The sequence below is a fragment of the Lycium barbarum genome, chromosome 10 (genome assembly GCF_019175385.1).
Source record: "Lycium barbarum isolate Lr01 chromosome 10, ASM1917538v2, whole genome shotgun sequence".
NCBI lineage: Eukaryota > Viridiplantae > Streptophyta > Magnoliopsida > Solanales > Solanaceae > Lycium > Lycium barbarum.
In genome coordinates, this window is record NC_083346.1 from 5,639,959 (window position 1) to 5,661,557 (window position 21,599).

General features: G+C 31.8%; 1 protein-coding gene across 3 annotated transcripts; it reads left to right on the forward strand.

Moving 5' to 3' along the window:
* The first annotated feature begins 2,351 nt into the window (after positions 1-2,351).
* Positions 2,352-20,832, forward strand: LOC132614579 (dicarboxylate transporter 2.1, chloroplastic-like). Of its 3 annotated transcripts, none has more exons than XM_060329050.1 (7): positions 2,352-2,623; positions 4,673-5,481; positions 15,239-15,552; positions 17,816-18,264; positions 19,461-19,587; positions 19,814-19,876; positions 20,497-20,832. In XM_060329050.1, the coding sequence occupies exons 2-5, from the start codon at positions 4,849-4,851 to the stop codon at positions 19,574-19,576; spliced, it is 1,512 nt and encodes a 503-aa protein (XP_060185033.1). In that variant the 5' UTR covers positions 2,352-2,623; positions 4,673-4,848; the 3' UTR covers positions 19,577-19,587; positions 19,814-19,876; positions 20,497-20,832. The 3 variants fall into 3 exon arrangements, with proteins under 3 accessions (XP_060185033.1, XP_060185035.1, XP_060185034.1); XM_060329052.1 differs by having other exon boundaries at positions 2,468-2,623; positions 5,256-5,481; XM_060329051.1 differs by lacking the exon at positions 2,352-2,623 and adding an exon at positions 3,924-4,221.
* The last annotated feature ends 767 nt before the right edge of the window (positions 20,833-21,599 follow it).

Here is a 21,599-nt window from a genome sequence, read left to right on the forward strand (position 1 = left end):
CGTGGAAGCATTCTTGCACAAGAGGAGGTCACACGTTCAAGTCGTGGAAACACTCTTGCAGAATGCAAAATAAAATTGCGTATAATATACCTAATGTGATCCGGCCTTTTCAGGAACTCTGCACAAGCGTGTATTGGGTCGCCCTCTCCCTTTCTTTTGATAGTGATCAAATTGGCAATAAATTTTAATTAGGGTCCTACTAATTAAGTGTAGATTTTCTTAGTTAGCCAAACAATTAAGTTAAATTGAGTTCTTAGACACATATCTCGCATTGTCATGTGATCATTTCTTTCCTAATTTAGCATCGAAGTTCCAACTATATGTTGTTGCTATATAAGCACATGGTAGGTTTGAAGATCAAATTTCTAAACGAAAAATACACAAAACCAAATACTCCGCCATTTCAATTTAATCGATGCACTTTCCCTTTTAATATATTTAAAAAGTATTTCAATACTTTGGAATTTCTATTTTATTTTTAGAAGTTATTTGTTTCAAAACAAGGTTATTCCAGGATCATAATACCTCACCTCCTATATAGGATAATATCAAGATTTTGTCATAAATTTTGTACCAATATTAGCTAAAATATATCCATATCAAATGGTGGATAAATGTAATCCCAAATTTAATAACGAGATTTGTATTTTAATCCCAGTAACCAAACGGCCCTTTAATAAATTGATTTATAACTCACATACATATTTATGACTTATTTTAAAAAATGTTGAAAAGATCCTAGCGATTCATCAAATTTGTGATCAAAATCTTGATGATCACGATAATTTCTTGTTAAGGTAAGTGTTGTGACTGAAATCCTGGTAATTCATCAAGAGCTTCAATTCATCATAAATTGACGTTAAGGAAGCCTTTGCCCAATATCATTAAGGAAGCTTTGCCCAATATCATTAAGGAAGCTTTGACGATCTGCCAGAATTTTACTTCATGCATATTCAAAAAACTTTTAACTATTTTTCTTTCTTAAATTTCGTAACATCGCTTCAAACTAGACGAATTGCTGCTACTTCTACTAATTATAGTAAGAAAAAAATAACGACTCAAAGAACACAAGACAGCTAACAAGGCAGAGAATAAAATGTCCTTCGCGGGTATGTAATACCAACATATCACATATGTCGCTTTCTATTGTCCTTTTCAATCAACCAAAAATCAAATTTCCTTTTTTATTTAATTTAAACTACATAGAAGCATGGGTGCTCGTCGTCCGTCCATCATTTAAAAAAAAAAAAGTGTGAGCCCCGTACTAAACACCTACTATTAAAAAAAAGTGAAACTCGTCATCTTCAAATTTACGGAAAAAAAGGTGGACCCCATATTAATAAAATCAAGCAATATAAAAAAAAAGTGAATCTCATAGTAAAAAAACAAATAATATCAAAAAAAAAAAAAATGCATCCCATATTAAAAAATCAAACAATATTCATGTAATTTCCAAAGTATCTCATTAAATCAATAATGATGGATTCATTGTCACATGCATATCAACTCATTAGTGGGAGCAAATGAAATTATTGTACAACAACATACTTAAAATACTTATATATTAAAATAAGATAGAATTTAATTACTTTTTCATTTTTTTTCCTTACTCTAATAAATGTGAAAATAGATTAATATCATAAAAAAAAGTATTAAATGGAGATCAAATAATTAATAAGGTAAATTAGTGAAATTATAATTCTAATTGACATTGCCTTAAAAAATCGTGCAAAAGACAACATGACAAGTAAAATGAGTTAAACCAAAAATTAAAAAATAGTAGTTCTTCATTTCAAATTTCTACTTTGTTTCATTTTAAACATGTAAAATTAATATAATAATTTGAATTAGAATTATCCAAATCAAAATTTGATAAAAAATAATAGGTATTGTTTAGGCCCAATCTACATACATTAACAATAGAATATTTTACACATTTAAATTAATCGAATTAAATTCAAAGTATCAACTGATGCTTAAATATTGCTATTATTTTATCTCAAAGAGAGGAAAATAGTTTCCTTTTAAATAAGTCTTCTAAATTTTTGCCAACTTTATATTCGTAGCAAACACTAATATAATAAAATTTTGAATACGAAGAACAAACTACAATGTTATATTAATTTTAAACATGATATACTCTCTCTCTGTATATATATAATCACTATTTAAAAATAACTACGTACACGCATTATAAACTAAGGTGTTGGACCGTGCTGACTGTCTAGTGAATTAGAGAGGAGTGGAGCCAGTAACTAAATAAACAAACACAAATCTGAAAAGACGTTTGTGTCCCTCCTCCTCTTCGTCTTCCTTGTCTTTCTCCTGTTTTTTCTCATTCCTCTGTGAAAGTTTCTCTATCTATATATATAATCACCCTATCAAATCCTAACACCAATACATATATATATTCAGAAAAAAAAAAACGAAAAAAGAAAATAGTTGTATATTATATATAAATAAGAAGATCATCAGGTTGTAAAGAGAGAAGGTTCGGAAGTGTGCTTGGATCCGAACGTCGGATCCAACACTTCCTCTCTTCTCTAGGCTTCCCTCCTTGTTTTTGTTTTTTTCTTCTTCATCGCCGAACGCCACGTAGGCCTCTTCATTTTTCCTTCACCAGGTATGCCTTTTTTCTTATATGAGTTTCTTTTTATATTTTGACATTGTTGTTGAATCACATTTTCAAACTTCCTCTTTATTTCCCTGTGAATTCATTTTCTGTTCGTATTTAATCGTTTCGAGTGCTGGAAGCAGCAGCTAATGCTTGCATTAGTTAGGCTGTCTACCACACGTAGGCTGCTTTGTGCACCAGGCAAAGCACCAGGATGTCCTTTTGTTTTATTTAATCGGTTTGCTTTAAAATAGGTGCTATTGAATTTAATGGTTTCACATAATAGAATGTTATTTCGATTTTTTGGTTAACTTTTGTTTCCAAGGCCTGTTGATTCATAGATTGTTGCCATTATGGTTCTTCATTTTCATATACGTCTCGTATTCTCATATATATATATATATATATATATATATATATATATTACTTATAGAAGAGTCCGTTTATGAGCAAGATCGTCGTGCGTCCTTTGTCCACTTTTTTATATAAGGGCAAAAAAAATTCTTTTTGGTCCCATCCACTTTTTTATTTAAGGGCAAAAAAATGACATTTTATATTTTATATTACCAACTCTTCTAAAGAAATACTTTATTGTATTTCTATTTTTCTACTATATAGAAGCATGGTTTACCCATGTTTCGTTGTCAGTTAATCTTAAAAAAAAAAGGTGGACCCCATACTAAAACGCCAAGAAATATTTAAAAAAAGAAAAAAAAATGGATCTCACCCTCTCCAAACTCATGAAAAAAAAAGTGGACGCCACCCTCTCCAAATTCATGAAAAAAAAAAGTGGACCCCATATTAAAAAAATAAGCAATGTCAAAAAAAAAATGTGCACCCCATATATTAAAAAATCAAACAATATTCATGTAATTCCCAAAGTACCCCCATCAAGTCAATAATAGTGGATTTATTATTATTGTTTTTCTTCAAAAGGCTAAGTAGGCAAATACATACAATTTCCTTCCTTTTTTTTTTTTTTTTATATTAGCTTGAGATCTAATCTAGATATTTAATTGCTGTATTTGCTATTCTGCCATGTCATTTATTTGTTATGTTTACTAAAATAAATATACTTAAAATATTTATATTTTAAAATAAGATAGAATTTAATTACTTTTTCATTTTTATTCTTACTCTAATAAATGTGAAAAGAGATTAATATGAAATAGAGATCAAATAATGAATAAAGTAAATTAGTCAAATTAATATAACTATTGATAATAAACATACATAAGTTTGTACTGTTTTTATGGATATATATATATATATATATATATATATATATATATATATATATATATAACTATCTAAACACAACTACATATATATAAATACACTATAATCCAAAGTGTTGGGCCGTATAGGCCATCTAGTTTCTTGATAAGAGCGACTTAAATAATTAAAGGAGTTCATTACACAAAATCCAAGTCAAAAAGCAGTTGTCCCCACCTCCCTATTCCCACCACTTTGTCTCAAAATTTCTTTCCCACCACTTGCCAATGGCCACAACACTATGTACAAGTAGATAAGTTTTCACATAATAAAGGGCTTTTACGCTTCAAGAGTGATAAGTTTTATTACGCGACTTCAATAATCCAGTTAAGGTAGGAAGTTTTGTGTCTACAATTATTTTTGTGATAATGCTTGTATTGAACTTCTTTGCTTCCATAAGTCCAGTTTGGGTAAAAAGCTTTGTGTTGGAATTGTTACTAATGCATGAATTGAACTTCTTTGCTTTAAAACATGCCAATTAATTCTTTATATTTTTTCTATTTTTGGGGTCACGCCGTCACGGGCATACTATAGAATCATAATCAAGTTCATTCTTAATTAATTTGCTTCTTTGTTTTCATACATGGTAAATTCTTTATTTTTCTTCTATAGAATCATACGCAAGTTCATTCATAATTTGCTTCTTTATTTTCTAAGTTCTTTAATTTGCTTCTTAATTTTGGTGTCACATGCTGATTATAAAATCATATTCATTATTTTCTTCTTTGCTTTCATACATGCTAATTAATTCTTCATTTTTTTCTTCCTATTTTGGTGTCACAGGCAGTTCCAATATCTTAAGCAAGTCTATTCATTACTTTCATCTTGAAATATATACAACTTGATTGGATATTCTTAAATCACACGTAAAGTATCATTGTCTTGCAATCGTGATACTTAATTTACATTCATCAAGTTCAAATTCTGAATCCAGTTTTGTGACTGACAACAAGTAGTTAATGTCAACTCCAAATTCTCCCCTCCCTAGCCATACTTCTCCTACCTCTACCGCCAATCATCCTCGTCGTCGTCGCTTCTCACTTCTACCATGGAAAGGTGCAAAACCAATCCCACTAGCCATATCCATATTTATAGGCCTAATTTTTCGCTTCGCCATTCCAAAACCTCACCAACTCTCCACTAAAGCGTGGCAACTCCTAGCCATTTTCCTCACAACTATCTCGGGCCTCATCCTAGGCCCGTTACCAGTGGGCGCATGGGCTTTCCTCTGCCTCACACTCACCGTTGTCACAAAAACTTTAACATTTGCTGCGGCATTTGCTGCTTTCACTAATGAAGTCATTTGGTTAATTGTTGCATCATTTTTTTTCTCAAGAGGTTTTATTAAAACTGGTCTTGGTGATAGAATTGCTTTGTGTTTTGTGAGTTGGCTTGGGAAAAATACTTTGGGCCTGTCATATGGGCTGGTTTTGAGTGAGGCAGCAATATCTCCAGCTATTCCAAGTACAACTGCAAGGGCTGGTGGGATTTTTTTGCCCATAATTAATTCATTAGCTGTCACTGCTGATAGTCACCCAAAAGATGGTTCTGCTAAGAAGCTTGGGGCCTATCTTGTTCAATCTCAGTTGCAGGTTAGCATTAATTTTTTAAGAGCTTTAAGACAATTTAAGTTATTATATACGTCATCGGTCATTATTATTTTTACATCAATAAGATCACCTTTATGTATTGTAGTCGGTAATTAATTTGTTTGGTTTTCAAGATTAAAAGTTTATATTTTAAAGAGGCTTACTTGTAGGTATTTTTTGGGTGAGCTGATTGTACACTGAAATTGTATAGAACTTAAGCTCGTTATTTAATGAGTTTACCTTATAGACTGCATAAATATTTTTTCACATCATATTATCAAAGAAATATCTGTAATTATCCAATCAAAATGGGATTTTAATCTTAAAAATAGGGATACAACAGGTTAAGGTGATCCAACAGTGTAAAAATTCTTTACGGTGGATATTTGTTGAACTCTTGTTTAAATTATTCACTCAGTACTATATGTTTTATTATAGGGCTTAACTTCTATGCACTGACCATATTAAAAAAAAAAAAAAAAAACTATCTGATCACCTAATATATGTGACCATATACATAAATGGTATTAGCAACTTGGGTTAGCCTAAAAAGAAGAAAACAACAAATTTACATTTATAAGAATAAGGATATAAATTATATAGACCAATAATATAGAACTGTTTTTGTATATTATCAGAATAGTCTAACTTATTATAGTAGGCCAATTACCATTTTTTATTAGGTTTTCAATTAAAGCTGATCATAAAAATTCACCTTTAATGGGTTATTCTCTGTCTGACCTCAGTACCATCTTTGGTGAATCCTAGCTAATTAAATCATTTTCACCATAATACCTAGTAGTCTAGTGTGATAAAGTCCAACACAAGGTTTTTAGCCTGTCATTTAGGCTAAATATGAATATGTAGATTAAAATTTAAATCAAAATAAAACAAAAATTACCTAATGGATAGAAGTTGTGCTCAGCAGAGATGAAAATATAGTAAACAGTAAACTTTTATTAAAGAGAGAGAGAGAGTATTTTTACAAGTAGAGAGAAGGGGATCTGTGAAAACTTGCCTTCTTTCTGAACTAAATGATCCTTTTTATAACGGATTAATATGAATACTTACAAAATAAAATGGTCAACAAGTAGCCAACAAAGTAAAGCACCATTGTGAATGCTTTTACAAAGTAAAATACAGATAAAGACTTTTTAGAAATTTGAAAAAAAGAAAATTGCAATGATTAAAGGGAAGAAAGAAAGAAAATAAAGTAAAATGATTACAAAAAATAAAGTAAAACTTACTTTATTAAAGCAAAAGTGTCTTTTATAAAAATCTTTGTCTGCTTTTCAGCATTATTGCTGAATACTGGGTTCGTCGATCACTTCATCTTTTTTTTTCTCTTGTTTTTTGTGGAGGTGGAAGGTGCTTCCCGTTAGCTTTTGAATTGAGCCATGAATTGTATAAAATCCTCATTATTATCAGGATTTTGAGATTCGCCTGCTAGACATGTCTGTGCTTCATTTACATCATCATCTGCATCATCATTTTCATTATCTGTGCTATTACCTACTGATGCCGTAGATATATCCGAAGGGATCTCAATGTCAAGATTTTTTATTAAATCTTTCTTGAATTCCTCCATGTAGGCGGCTATCATTTCGTCTTTGGATATAACTCCTTTTATCATCTGGATCCTTCTAGCAATGTGCTGGAAGGGACTGGGAATTTCCCTTTGTCTGGAATTAATTGAGTCTCTATAACTGGCTATAGTAGTCTCAGTTTGGTCTAACAAATCTTGTCCAGGAATTGTTCCATCACCAGATTTTTGTACTAATTTCTTCTACAATTTTGTATAAAAAATCCTATTGAGACAAGGTATATTTTGTGGGGTATTACCCACTTCCACAGACCATTTCATGATCCAAGAGATAGAGAATTCAATGAAAAAATACATATTGATAATTCCTTCAAAGAACGCAGTATTAGTTTCCAAATCTATAATTTTTGGAGAAACTTCAACCCATTTAGTATATAAACTTTTAAAGGGTTTTGGTAAAATTTTCACAGTTGGACCGTAATGGATCCATCATTGGCAAAACCAGTTTGGAATGCCTTATTTATAAACATTGGTTATCATCCTTTAAATGCTTTAATATTAAGTGTTAAATTACATGGTTATGATTATATGTCTGGTACTGAAGTTATATATATTTGTTATATGATATATTTTAAGCCTTTATTTACAATGAATCCTATATGTAAAATCATGAATTTCAAAAATGAAACTATTTTGATAGAAACTAATTTTGGCAAATCCAAAGTTGTTACTCGAAGACCTATTAGATAAGATGAAATTGATTTTTCCAGAGAATGGGTCATAGAGGGAGCAGCTCCTCCTTAAAATAATATTAATACTGATATTTCTAAAATTGAGCAAGCCCCAAATGGGACTATTAAATTGAGGTTTTCTGAACTTCCATCTTTATTAGATAAAGCTGAAAGCCATAGCATCAGCACCAGATCTAGACTAAATAGATCAAATTCTTCGTGTCATTCTTATATTTCACTAGTTGATTATATTGTAAAGTCTCCATCTAGAGCTTCTAATTCTCAAATTAGAGAAACTGATGATAATAGAATAAGTAGTCTTAAAATTGATCAACATAATATTGTTATGGGTATTCAGGACATAGAATTAACCGCGTCTGACATGGATTTTGATGGTATTTAATGTATCAAGTCCATAAAATTGATTTTAGTCGGGGATCACTCGCAAGAGAAAAAATTAGTAATGAATTTTATATGCCCAGATGGGAACCATTTAGAAAATATTTTTTTTTTCTTTTTTTTGTTTTTGGTGCAAATTTTCATAAAAACGAAACAAGGGTTTTTCAAGAAGAATTTTATAAAGATCTTTCCCAAGACAATAAGATTATATCTTTTGTTCCTTGGTTTATGGCAAAATATGTTGGAAATTATATTTCTATCTTGGAATGTGAATACAAATTGATTAATGGAGAAATCATTAATACAGTATTTCCTTCACAACAATATTTTCAAATTGGTAAGGATGATAAGATCCTTCATTTTGCAGCTTTTTCAAAATTATTTGAAAATGATACTTTACAAGTTATTTTCAAATTGGTAAGGATGATAAGATCCTTCATTTTGCAGCTTTTTCAAAATTATTTGAAAATGATACTTTACAAGTTACTGCTAGGCATATTAATAAAATGCTAAAACAACAAAATTATGCTAATATTTGCATGAATATTTTGGGTGAACAAATTCTTTCACTTCATGATAAAATTGACAAACTATTTTCTCAAATAGAAAAATTACATGATTCTACCCTTAATAAGGGAAAAAAGCAGGAAGTTGTCGCTACTCCAAGTATACAGCCTCCGCCTGAAATTAAAGATTTTAAATTAAAATCTTTTTCAGAATTAGCTCAAATGTTTGATGAGAAATTCGAAGATTTACACATTCATCCTTTAATAGCAGAAGATGATGATAATTTTCCTAATACGGATTACAAGGTCAAAATTGCAGCAGATATTAATAAAATTGATGAATATTATGCTGATAAACCTGTGCAAAGGATGTACTACTATCCTAGACCTACTCCTCAAGATATCTTATTAAAAGAACATGAGCATGTTATTACCAATAGTTATAGTGGTAAAGAAATCTATGAATGGAACATAGACGGTTATAGTGAAAGACAAATTTATTGTACCATACATAGAATGTTGATGTATAGTACGATATGTAAGGCTAATAAGAATAATGAGCGAAATATCGCAGATACGATTATCGCTGGTTTTACTGATCAATTAAAAGGATAGTGGGATAATTATTTAACCCAACAACAATGTGGTAATATCCTGAATGCTGTAAAAAGGGAGCAAGGAACTTCTCAAGAACCAATTGTAGTTCCAAATTTTGTTTATTCATTAGTTATTAATATTATAGAACATTTTTCAGAAAGATGGTCAGGTAATAATGAAACTATTAGGACCATGCTTTAGAATTTAAGATGCAAAATCCTTACCTCATTTAGGTGGTACAAGGATGTATTTCTTTGTAGGGTTATGGAATTACCTGAGTGCAATGACACTCATTCGAAATCCAAATTTATAGATAGATTACCCGCCCTTTTTGCAGAAAGAGTTAGAAAAGCTCTTAGAAAAGGAGAAGCTAGCATCATCAATTATGATGACTACACTTATGGTAAGTTAATAGGAACATGTACGTAGGAAGGTTTAGCCTTATGCAATGAGATCAAGCTAAATCAGCAGATTAAGAGACATGAGACCATAGTTGTAATCCCCATCTAATAAAGGAAGGGGAGGACAAGGAATTAATAAAGGAGCAGGCCGAGGCACTGTTCTTGCCCAAATGGGCAACAAAAGGCTAATAGTCGATACCATTACAAGATCTTCCAGTAATACTAAGGAAGAAATTACATATCAGCAATATCTGGATTTTATAAAATCCCAAAAGCAGAAGGATAATATGCCACCTTCATATTCCAATGCCCTCACCGATGATGATTATGAGGACACTGATTCATATGAACAAAATGACAACAGAGAGTTAATAATTCTCATCGAGAATGAAGACCTCCAATTGAGAAATGAACCTTGGCAAATAATGCAAAGGTATTTTGATGCAGCGTAATACACTACAATTACTTATAAATATCGTATGAATTATGAGCTGGTTCTTTCATCTTTAGGATCAACAAAATTCAACATTTCTACCCTGCTAATAGCAAAAAAGTTTATAACTTTTCCAAAATCATTATAAAAAAGATTTTCTCTCCAAATGAATGGGATTAAGTAATTTAAAGGAAATGGATTATATCCATCCTAATAAAAAAATCCCAGTTAAATTTAATTATTGGGATTATGTTGAAGGCTTTAATAAAGTCTTTTTATATGAAAATCCTAATAAAACATTCATGATTTATAAAAATATGTGTCAATGTTTATAAACAAGGCATTCCAAATTGGTTTTGTCAATGGTAGATCCATTACAATCCAATTGTGAAAATTTTACCAGAACCCTTTAAAAGTCTATATACTGAATGGGTTGAAATTTCTCCAAAAATTATAGATTTGGAAACTAATACTACGTTCTTTGAAGGAATTGCCAAAATATATTTTTTTCATTGAATTCTCTATCCCTTGGATCATGAAATGGTCTTTGAAAGTGGGTAATACCCCACAAAATATACCTTGTCTCAACAGGATTTTTTATACAATTAATATAGAAATCTGCTGATGGAACCATTCCTGGACAAGAATTGATAGAACAAATTAAGACTACTATAGCCAGTTATAGAGACTCAATTAATTCCAGACAAAGGGAAATTCTCAGTCCCTTCCAGCACATTGCCAGAAGGATCTAGATAAAAAAAAGGAGTTATATCCAAAGACGAAATGATAGCCGCCTACATGGAGGAATTCAAGAAAGATTTAATAAAAAATCTGGACATTGAGATCCCTTCGGATATATCTATGGCATCAGTGGGTAATACCATAGATAATGAAAATGATGATGTAGATGATAATATAAATGAAGCATAGACATGTCTAGCAGACGAATCTTAAGATCCTGATAATAATGAGGATTTTGCACAATTCATGGCTCAATTCAAAAGCCAATAGGGCATCTTCCACCTCCACAAAAGACAACGAAAAAAAAAAAGATGAAGCGATAGACGGACCCAGTATTCAGCAATAATGCTGAAAAGAAGACGAAGACTTTTATAAAAGACACTTTTGCTTTAATAAAACAAGTTTTACTTTCTTTTTTGTAATCATTTTACTTTATTTTCTTTCTTTCTTCTCTTTAATCATTGCAATTTTCTTTTTTCAAATTTCTAGGAAGTCCTTATCTATATTTTACTTTGTAAAAGCATCCACAATGGTGCTTTACTTTGTTGGCCACTTGTCGGCCATTTTATTTTGTAAGTATTCGTTTGATCCGTTATAAAAAGGATCATTTAGTTCAAAAAGAAGGCAGGTTTTCACAGACCCCCTTCTCTCTACTTGTAAAAATACTCTCTCTCTCTCTCTCTATAATAAAAGTTTGTTGTTTACTATATCTTCATCTCTGCTGAGCATAACTTCTATCCATTAGGTAATTTTTGTTTTAGTTTGATTTAAATTTTAATCTACATATTCATATTTAGCCTAAATGACAGGCTAAAAACCTTGTGTTGGACTATATCATACTAGACTACTAGGTATTATGGTGAAAATGCTTTAATTAGCTAGGATTCACCAAAGATGGTGCTGAGATCAGGCAGAGAATAACTCAGGATGACTGTTCAAATTCAGGCAGTGGTCCTGTTCATGTGCCCGTTGAGCCGAGGTAGCATTAGGGCTATTTTTGAACTTGTTTTGAGTTGGACAACCTCCTTGCCAGGGTTATTAACCTAGTAAAAGTCCCTTTGCAGTATCATCTCACCATGCGATCCGTGCCGATAAATGATATCAGAGCCTTGATATTGATGATGACCTAAAAGAATCGTTATACAAACTTTTATTAAATTCAGAACCAGAAGATTCAGGTTTTGAATCTGACAAATCGGAGGACTCTTCATCAAATAAAGACCTTATCTTGGAAATGAGAGTTATACCTCTACAAGCTCAGATAAGGAATGTGCACCATGTCAAATGGTACAACCTTGTACTAGCAAGGGTAACAAAAAAGAAGATGAATTTTATAATCTCTTCTCCCAATTCCAAGAAACCAATATCAATGTTTTGGAGGGTAATAACCTTGTGAATTTGTTAAAAATTATGAAAGATCCAGACCTCACGTCTCAAATCATTGATAAGGTGAATGAAGCACCCAAGAAACCAGAAATTCAGACTGGTATTCAGATACAGGAATCAACAGGTCCGTACACCATGTCAGGAGTTAAAAAACTTCTTCAACAAAGGAGAAATATCATAAGTACTCCGGCCACAATCCAAGATTTGGAAAAAGAGATTGATAATCTAAAACAGGAGATCTCCACTCTCAAAAAACATAATATGAGTCTAGATGAAAGGATCTCTAGAATTGAGGGAAGGGGAAAACAAGTTATAGAAACTCCAGTTGATAATACCATAGAAGATCCAGCTGTGGGAGAAGATGGAGGTACTAGCAAAGAAGGAGAGTTTCTTAAAATTCTAGAAATTATTACTTCTCAAAAGTTTTTTATAAAAATTACTCTTTTAATTTATTATAATTTCAAAAAAAAAAAATTACTGCTCTAGTTGATAGTGGAGCTGATTTAAATTCTATTCAATAAGGATTAATTCCTTCAAAATATTTTCATAAGACTACCCATAGTCTTAGATTCGCTAATAGGCAGAAAATGGAAATTACTTTTAAATTACCCAAAACATATATTTGCCAAGACAAAGTCTGACTACCAGAAAGTTTTGTGTTGGTAAAAGATATTTCCAATCAAATAATACTGGGAACCCCATTTTTTCAAAAAATATTTCCTATCCAGAAATGGGATACCCAAGGTATTGTAGGGACCTTTGAAGGGAAAACAATTGAATTTCAGTTTATAACTGAACCTTTTTCAAGGATTTTGAATGAAATCAAAGATAGGTTGATGAATAAACATCAACAAGTCAATTTTTTTAAACAAGAAATTTATACTCTTAATATTGAAGAGATTCTACAAAATCCCAAATTACAGCAAAAAAAAAAAAAAGATTTTCTAAAAAATCAGTTTTCATTACAAATTTGTAGTGATCATCCTAATGCTTTTTGGGATAGAAAAAAACATATTGTTTCTCTTCCATATGAAGAAACTTTTTTAGAAGAAAATTTTCCTACTAAAGCAAGACCATGTCAAATGAATTCTGAATACCTAGTATTATGTAAAAATGAGATTTCTTCTGTTTTACAGAAAGGTCTTATAAGATCTTCAAAATCTCCATGGTCATGTACAACTTTTTATGTTAATAAACATGCTGAACAGGAACGTGGAGTTCCTAGATTAGTTATTAATTATAAACCTCTTAATAAGGTTTTGAAATGGATTCGATATCCGATTCCTAATAAAAAGGATTTATTGGATCGTCTCCATAATGCTATTATGTTTTCTAAATTTGATTTAAATTCAGGATATTGGCAAATTCAAATTGCCGAAGCAGATAAATACAAGACTGCTTTTAATGTCCCTATTGGGCAATTCTAATAGAATGTAATGCCATTTGGATTCAAAAATGCCCCTTCAGAATTTTAAAAAATTATGAATGATATTTTTATGCCTTATAGTAAAATTTATCATTGTTTATATCGATGATATCTTAGTATTTTCAAATAATATAGAAATGCATTTTAGACATCTTGACATATTCAAGAAAATCATCATTCAAAATGGATTGATCATATCCAAGCCAAAAATGTCTCTATTTCAAATAAAAGTTAGATTTTTAGGACATAATATTGAAAAAGGAAAAATTATTCCTATTACTAGAAGTATTGAATTTGCTTCTAAATTCCCTAATATTATTACTGATAAACTCAATTTCAAAGATTTCTTGGAAGTTTAAATTATATTTCACCATTTTATAAGAATTTGGCAAAAGATACATCTATTTTATGTGATAGATTGAAAAAGATTCTAAAGCCTTGGATTGATGATCATACACAAGCAGTTCACAAAATCAAAGAAAGAGTTAATAATCTTCCTTATCTTACTCTAGCCAATCCTATTTGGCAAAAAATTATTGAAACAGATGCCTCTGGTATTGGATATGGAGGAATCTTAAAACAATATTCTCCAGATGATAAACAAGAATATTTAGTACAATTTTATTCTAGTAAGTGGAATAATAGCCAGAAAAATTATGCAACTATTGCCAAGGAAATCCTTGCTATAGTTAAATGTGTTCTTAAATTTCAAGGAGATTTATATAATCAAAAGTTTTTAATAAAAACTGATTGTCAAGCAACCAAGTTTATGTTTAATAAAGATTGTAAACACGATGTTTCTAAATAAATATTTGCAAGATGGCAAGCTTTATTAGCTCAATTTGATTTTGAAATACATTATAAAAAGGGGTCAGATAATAGTCTCCCTGATTTTCTCACAAGAGAATATAAGTTATATATACCAATAATATAGAACTGTTTTTGTATATTATCAGAAATAGTAGGCCAATTACCATTTTTTATTAGGTTTTCAATTAAAGCTGATCATAAAAATTCACCTTTAATTACCTTATAAGTGACTTAACTATATAAAAGAAAATTGACGCCTATAACGTAAATCTTTAGAATACAAAATTTCAATCTAAAACTTTAATCTGAAGAGTGAAGATTTCAAAGTTTTAAATTGCAAAATGTTCACAATTCATCAGTATTTTGTAAATGACTTACAATTTTGTGTCTTATAGCCTGGCCAAGTTTCTGAAAAGTCAAAAATGCTTATTTTAGAAAGTTTGAGTTGTTTAGCCAAGCTTTTAGATAAAAAAGACAAAAAAAAATATTTTTGAGTAAAAACAGAAACTGTTTTTTAGACGCTAAAATAGTAGCTCCAGAAGCACTTTTTGAGCTTTAGTCAAATGCAAATTGTCGAAATATTTTCAAATTGATTACCCAAACACTGCTACTCTCAGAGTACTTTTTCAAAATCCTTCCGACGAAAAACTCTTTTCAAAATAAGCAGATTTTGGATGTTTGACCACTATTATTTCAAAGTGTATATCAGATGTTTGATATGATGCCTGTTACATTCTAGTTCAGTTTCTGATTATTAATGCAATTTGTTTTTGTGATGCATTTACAGTCTTCAAGTAGCTCAAGTGCCTTGTTCCTAACAGCTGCAGCACAAAACCTGTTATGTGTGAAATTAGCTGAGGGTTTAGGTGTAAAGATATCAAGTAAATGGCTCACTTGGTTCAAATTTTCTTGTACACCAGCAGTTATATCTCTTCTAGCAACTCCAGTTATTCTATACAAGATTTTCCCTCCAGAAATGAAGGACACACCAGATGCTCCATTAATGGCTAGAAGGAGACTGGAGCAGATGGGTCCTATTAAAAGTGATCAATGGGTGATGATGATAGTAATGCTTATCACTGTAGCATTATGGATTTCTGGGTATGTTTAAAATATTTACTATGTTTTCTGAATGCTTTGTACTGCTTTCCTTATTAGTTGTGATGTTTTCTTCACTGTCGTAATTCCTTATTCATCACTGCTTTGATTTGCTTCAATTGAGCTGAGGGTCTTTCGGAAACAGCATCTCTACCTCCACGAGGTAGAGGTAAGGTCTGCGTATACGCTTCACTCACAGACCCCACTTGTGGGATTACACTAGGTATGTTGTTGCTATCTAAAGGAATTATGAGTTTCTTTGACACAAGAAAAGTAATCTCTAAATACTTAAGGTTGTGGCCTGGTGGTTAATAAAGTCAGTCGAGAACTATGACGTCTCAGGTTCAAATTCCAACGAGAACAAAAAGCACGAGGTGATTTCGTCTCACTGTCCAATCCTTGGTGGATAGAGTTACTCGATAGTTGTGCTGTTGGAAAGTAGCATATACCCCCTGAAATTAGTCGAGGTGCCCATTGTGAGATAAAATTAGTAATTAACTTATGTAATAGAGTCGATCCACTAAAGTCGAGCGACGGTATAGGACCCAAAGATATTTAGGCTCAGACACCACATTTATCCGAAAAAGAAGAAGAAATGTAGTAATATATTATCCCTAAGGAAGCATAAAGGTTCAGAATCAAGTTAAACAAAACTGCTGAATGTGCTAGCCTAAATTAGAAGGTGCATAAACCACTTTTAACACTCAAAAGTAGATTTTCTAGATTCAGATTCTTACTAGAAAGGTTCAAATATACCTTTCTACTATTCGAGATATCTTAATTTTACCATCCGTTATTCTTTTGGTCCACTCGTACCATTGCCGTTAGCAAATCATATTGTATTTGCCCTTTACTCTAATGTAGCTGCACCATGGATTGGATGGATTCCATGTGTCAAAATACTTCGAGAAAAAAAGTTCAATTTTATCCCTCTACTTTTGACTATGGTTTAAAATTACCATCCGTCATACTTCAAGTTGGAGTTTTGTCAGGATCAAGGGGCGAATACGAGTCGATTTCTTAACAGTAAGGATATAGTATGAACGTTCCCAAGTATAATGGAGGGTAAAATCAAGATTTTTTGTATAATAGAGTGGTAATTTTTAACCCCTTTTCCTTCTCAGTATAAACTTTACTTCTTTAGATTTTCTAGTGCTATAGTGTTCTCAGGGAGGTAGACTGGTGTATCGAATAATACTCCTTTGGTCCAAAATATTTAAGAGCTTTTGATTTGGTTATAGTGAATAATTCTTCAGCATATCCCTCTGCTCATGACCAGATTGAACTTTCTGATATAGCCACTGATTTTGATATAAGATCTTATAACATGGCATTTCTGGCAGGATTGATGGAAACAGATTCTTACAAGAATATATGTATTGGCATGTTTATGCTTTAGATTGAGTTTATCTGGTTTATGATTATACGACAAAACTTTGGTCTTAACTCTTACCATCAACTCAAAAAGTAAAATACATTCACCCTTTTTCTTGAATATGTCTCTTAGTATGCCTGTGTTCATCAGCTTGTTTCCTGTGGATGTGTGATTTTCTAAAGTCTGATACTGTCTTAATCTCAAAAAGTAAAATACATTCACCCTTTTTCTTGAATATGTCTCTTAGTATGCCTGTGTTCATCAGCTTGTTTCCTGTGGATTTGTGATTTTCTAAAGTCTGATACTGTCTTAACTTTTTATAGAAAATATAGAGAACTCCTAGTAGTTTTTATTTTATTTTGTATAATATTGGTCTTAAATGAGCCTAAATGGAGCGACATGTTTAGTGAGAATTTATTTAGCCAATGAGGCGCGATTGTTATTGTGGATACTATCTACCTTTTGATCGAATAACATTTTCTTGGATTATAGTTGTCACGTGTTGAACATTTTCTATTCACTCATGATCTGGTCGATCCAATCATGATACTGAAGGAGGGCACAGTTTGTTGAAAACTCCAAATCCTGAATCGAGTCCTAGTCTGGAACATATTGCTGATTTTGCATCTTTCTTTTTTCTATTCATCTATTTCACTAGATAGCCGATGCTTGATAATAGTAGCAACTTTTATTTTAAGAAATTGACATAAATAGCCGCCCACTAGAATAATAGCCAACAAATGTATATTTTTCGTATATTAATGTATAATTTATATCAAATATACATTTTTGATACGTCATAGTGTATATTTTTTGTATATTTGGCTAGCGAATGTAATTATTTTTTGTTGACAGGCCAAATGTGTAACTTGCCGTTTTATTTTTGTACAGAGAGGCTCTTGGGCTAGCGAGTGTTGTCACAGCAATGTTGGGATTGTCTCTACTTTTGGCTTTTGGAATACTTGAATGGGATGATTGCTTGAGTGAAAAATCTGCATGGGATACCTTAGCTTGGTTCGGGGTTTTAATAGGCATGGCAACACAATTAACTACTCTGGGAGTTGTCGCCTGGATGTCAAATGCTGTAGCTAATTTCCTCAAATCTCTTTCACTACATTGGTTCGGGGCATTTTGTGTCCTTCAAGTAGCATATTTCTTCATTCACTACTTGTTTGCTAGTCAAACTGCTCATGTTGCAGCATTGTACTCGGCATTTCTCGGAATGTGCTTAGCGTCAAAAGTTCCTGGTCTTTTTGCTGCATTGGCTTTGGGATACAACACAAACCTTTTTGGCGCGTTGACACATTACAGCAGTGGTCAAGCTGCAGTATACTATGGAGGTAATTCTGTTGAACTATAGTATCTGTTTTGTTTGACAAAATATTTGCCCTATTGGGTGTATGTGAGAACAAAGTCTAACATGAAAAGTAAAAGAAAACAGAAGTTACTTATAAAGTGTTGGATACTCTTAAATCTTAATGGTGTGAGGCCTTCTGGGAAAAATCCTGCGGGCTTGACCCAAAGCAGTAGATATCACACCATCACCATGTTAAGAGTATTTTTGGTTGTTTTAGCTCAACATCCCCATATCATTATATCTTTTTTTTGAGGTTGGAAAGGAATTTTATAATTGGCAAGTTCCACATTTGGCCTGTCAACCAAAAATTAATTACATTCGCTAGCCAAATATACACTATTATGTACCAAAAATGTATATTTTATGTATATTTACATTAATATACATAATATATACATTTACTAGCTATTATTTTGGTGGGCGGCTATTTATGTAATTTCTCTTTTCTAATTGCCACGAGAGGGAAGTATTGCATATATGCATAGCATTTCTTTATTAAGTATTTGCTGGATGATTTAGTTGGTGTCAATATCCACGGAGAATTGGTAAACGTCCTGGAGTTTAAAAGCTCCAGGAGATATGTAGCGCTGCGAGAGTCAAAGAAAATACGTTCTGTCATTTTTCAGTCAAGTGTCGCATTTTAAGCAATATTTGGTATCGATATAACTCCTGCGGGAGCAGATATTAACTTTCATTTTTGGATAGAGGAGGAGAAAGACATTAAGTTAGATGCATTAGAAAAGTTTTATCTAGTCATCAAAATGTAGACATAAACAAGAAGGAACGTTTGAACCAGTGGTTTTGTTTTAAGGGAAAAGGGCCAAAAATACATTGATTGACTATTACAGGATAATCAATCGTGTCTGCCTTTAAGATTATCTCTAAGCATTCCGAGATAAAATGTGAGTCTAAGCATTATGTTTTACAATATCAGGCTGATTCAAAACATAATTATCTCAAAAAAAAAAAAAAAAAAAATTGTTTCTGTTTTCGGAATGTGTATGTCTGCAACTTCTTAAGTCTGTTTTTCATCCCACTAAAGGGAAAATGCAGTAAGAGTGGTATTAGTATTTTAATCTCTTTCGGGTTTATCTGTATTCAATATTTCGATAACTATTCCCTTTTCGTTTATTTTGATGAAAGTCGAATTGATCTCATTTCGATGCTCTTCCTTGGCAGCTGGTTATGTGGAACTACGCGATGTCTTCAAATTGGGCATTATCATAGCTCTTATTAATATTGTCATATGGGGATTAGTAGGAGCTGGTTGGTGGAAGATTCTTGGCCTTTACTAAAACTGAATTACGTAAGTGAATTTTGATTGCTCGCTTCTTATCTAATATTCTTCTAGATAGGCATTCTTGGATACCATATGTAAAAACATCAAAAGAATGCAGCTAAAATCACTTATGACCAACTTAAACTATTGTCGAAATTTTCAAACTCACCAGAGTTTTGTGAAAAATTGCTGTCGATTTTGATTTGTTAATTGTTACATAAGAATCTATTATTGAGCTTGCAATATGTAACAGGAATTTTCTGGTCTAAGAACTTCAGGATGGACTGCATGAGGCTCTAATTTTTTGACTTAAAAGGTACTAGTGTCTGAGCTTTTTTAATCAGCTAATTTGTCATTCATTATATCATGCTAAGCTTTGTCGCGCCATTAGAGTAGGGATCCTCTGCAGTTTACTGCCAGTGTATGGCCTCTAACTGCATCTCAAAGAAGAAAAGGTTCTTGCTTGCTTGGACCAGTATCTAAAATCCCATCAGTTGGAAAAACTAGCTATTATTTTTGGATGCCTTATTATAGCTGAGTTGTGGTAATCAATGTTACTAAAATTGTAGGTTGTTAAGTTTCTAAGTATAAATCTATTAGAATAGAGCTTAGCCTATTTTAAGACTAAATCTATGACTAGCTCAATATGGTTGAAGAGGATTGAACTAACCTTGCATTTACGGATTTACTTCTGGTAACTCCTATGTTCTATAAAAAGGAAACACGACTATAGCAAAATCTCTTACATCTGATTCTGCATTAAACTTAATCAAGAGCCAAAGAATGAACCATATGTTGCACAAATCTATCATTTTAGCTCAATTAAATAACAAGCATTTACGTTATCGCAAAACTCACTTTTATATATGTCTTTCATGTACTTCTTTTGTTGTTGATCATCAAATTTTAAAACCTGCTCTCTTTGATCCATGACAGGGAAGGAACTTAGAACTTAAACTTATGTCTCTGTTTCTGCACACTGCTAATGGATTAAATAGAAGATCAATCGCCTTCCTTCAATTGGTGTAATCTCTATTAAAACGTATGTTGCTCTCGAATACTTCAAAAAAAGTTGTACATTTTTGGAGGATCTGACACGCGTACAACATATTTTTTTTTTTTGGAGAATCCGAGCGGTATAGATCAAAATTTCTGAGAAGTGAAACACCAGATTCGTAGGTGATTTATCTTACATATACTGTCTTTGTAAACCTTAATGAAAATGTTGTATACATTATTCTAGCTAGTTATGCATTTTTTTAATTATTTTTCTGTTAATTTTCCAACCAGATTATCCATCAATCCAACCACCAAAAGATTTTATTTCATAGAATATAAGAGGAGCCATTTTAGGAAATTACATGACAGAAGATTTGATTTTCTAGCTTTACATATGCATGACAATTTTCTTTTTGTGAGCGCATACCTAGGGCCTAGGGGTGTCAGCAAGCTGAACTATATTTGGAATCAAAACGGGCTAAGTTAAAATGGGCAGGTTATTGGTCTGGGCAAAGATTACTTGGGGCTGAGATTGATTGCATCAAGATAGGTTATACAATATGGACAATAGCCCACCCCTATGTGTACATTTTTACCTTTCTTTGTCCTGCCAAGCCCAGTATTAGTAAATCCTCTTGCTACACTTAGACTTAAAGGCACTTCGAAATTCACTCATAAGATCTCATTAATTACCACGTCTTTAAAGTACTAATGAAATTTTAATTGAATTCTCTTATTCAGTAACTTAACGAGCTGAGTATCTTTGTGGTGAACTTGATTTTACCTAAGAGGAAGATAACTTTGATTTTACAATACTGAAAGTGGGCGCTACTTTTAAAGCACAATGTACAACACTCCTAACTATTAGTAATTCTGTAACTACTTTAGATTTTGAATTTAAAAAAAAAATAAAAAAATTGTAAAGTGAAAGGAGTGAAATCCAAAGCCCTCATCAGTTTTCTACTTTTCCTTTTACTTTTCCAAGTTTTTTTTTTCCCCTTTAGACAGCACTCACAAAATAGAAAAGATAACATTGAAAG

Coding starts and splice junctions, on each gene's coding strand:
- LOC132614579 (XM_060329050.1), top strand. CDS start 4,849: ATGTCAACTCCAAATTCTCCCCTCCCTAGCCATACTTCTCCTACCTCT. Junction 15,553..17,815: donor GTAGCATTATGGATTTCTGG/GTATGTTTAAAA, acceptor ATTTTTGTACAG/AGAGGCTCTTGGGCTAGCGA. Junction 18,265..19,460: donor AGCTGCAGTATACTATGGAG/GTAATTCTGTTG, acceptor CTTCCTTGGCAG/CTGGTTATGTGGAACTACGC.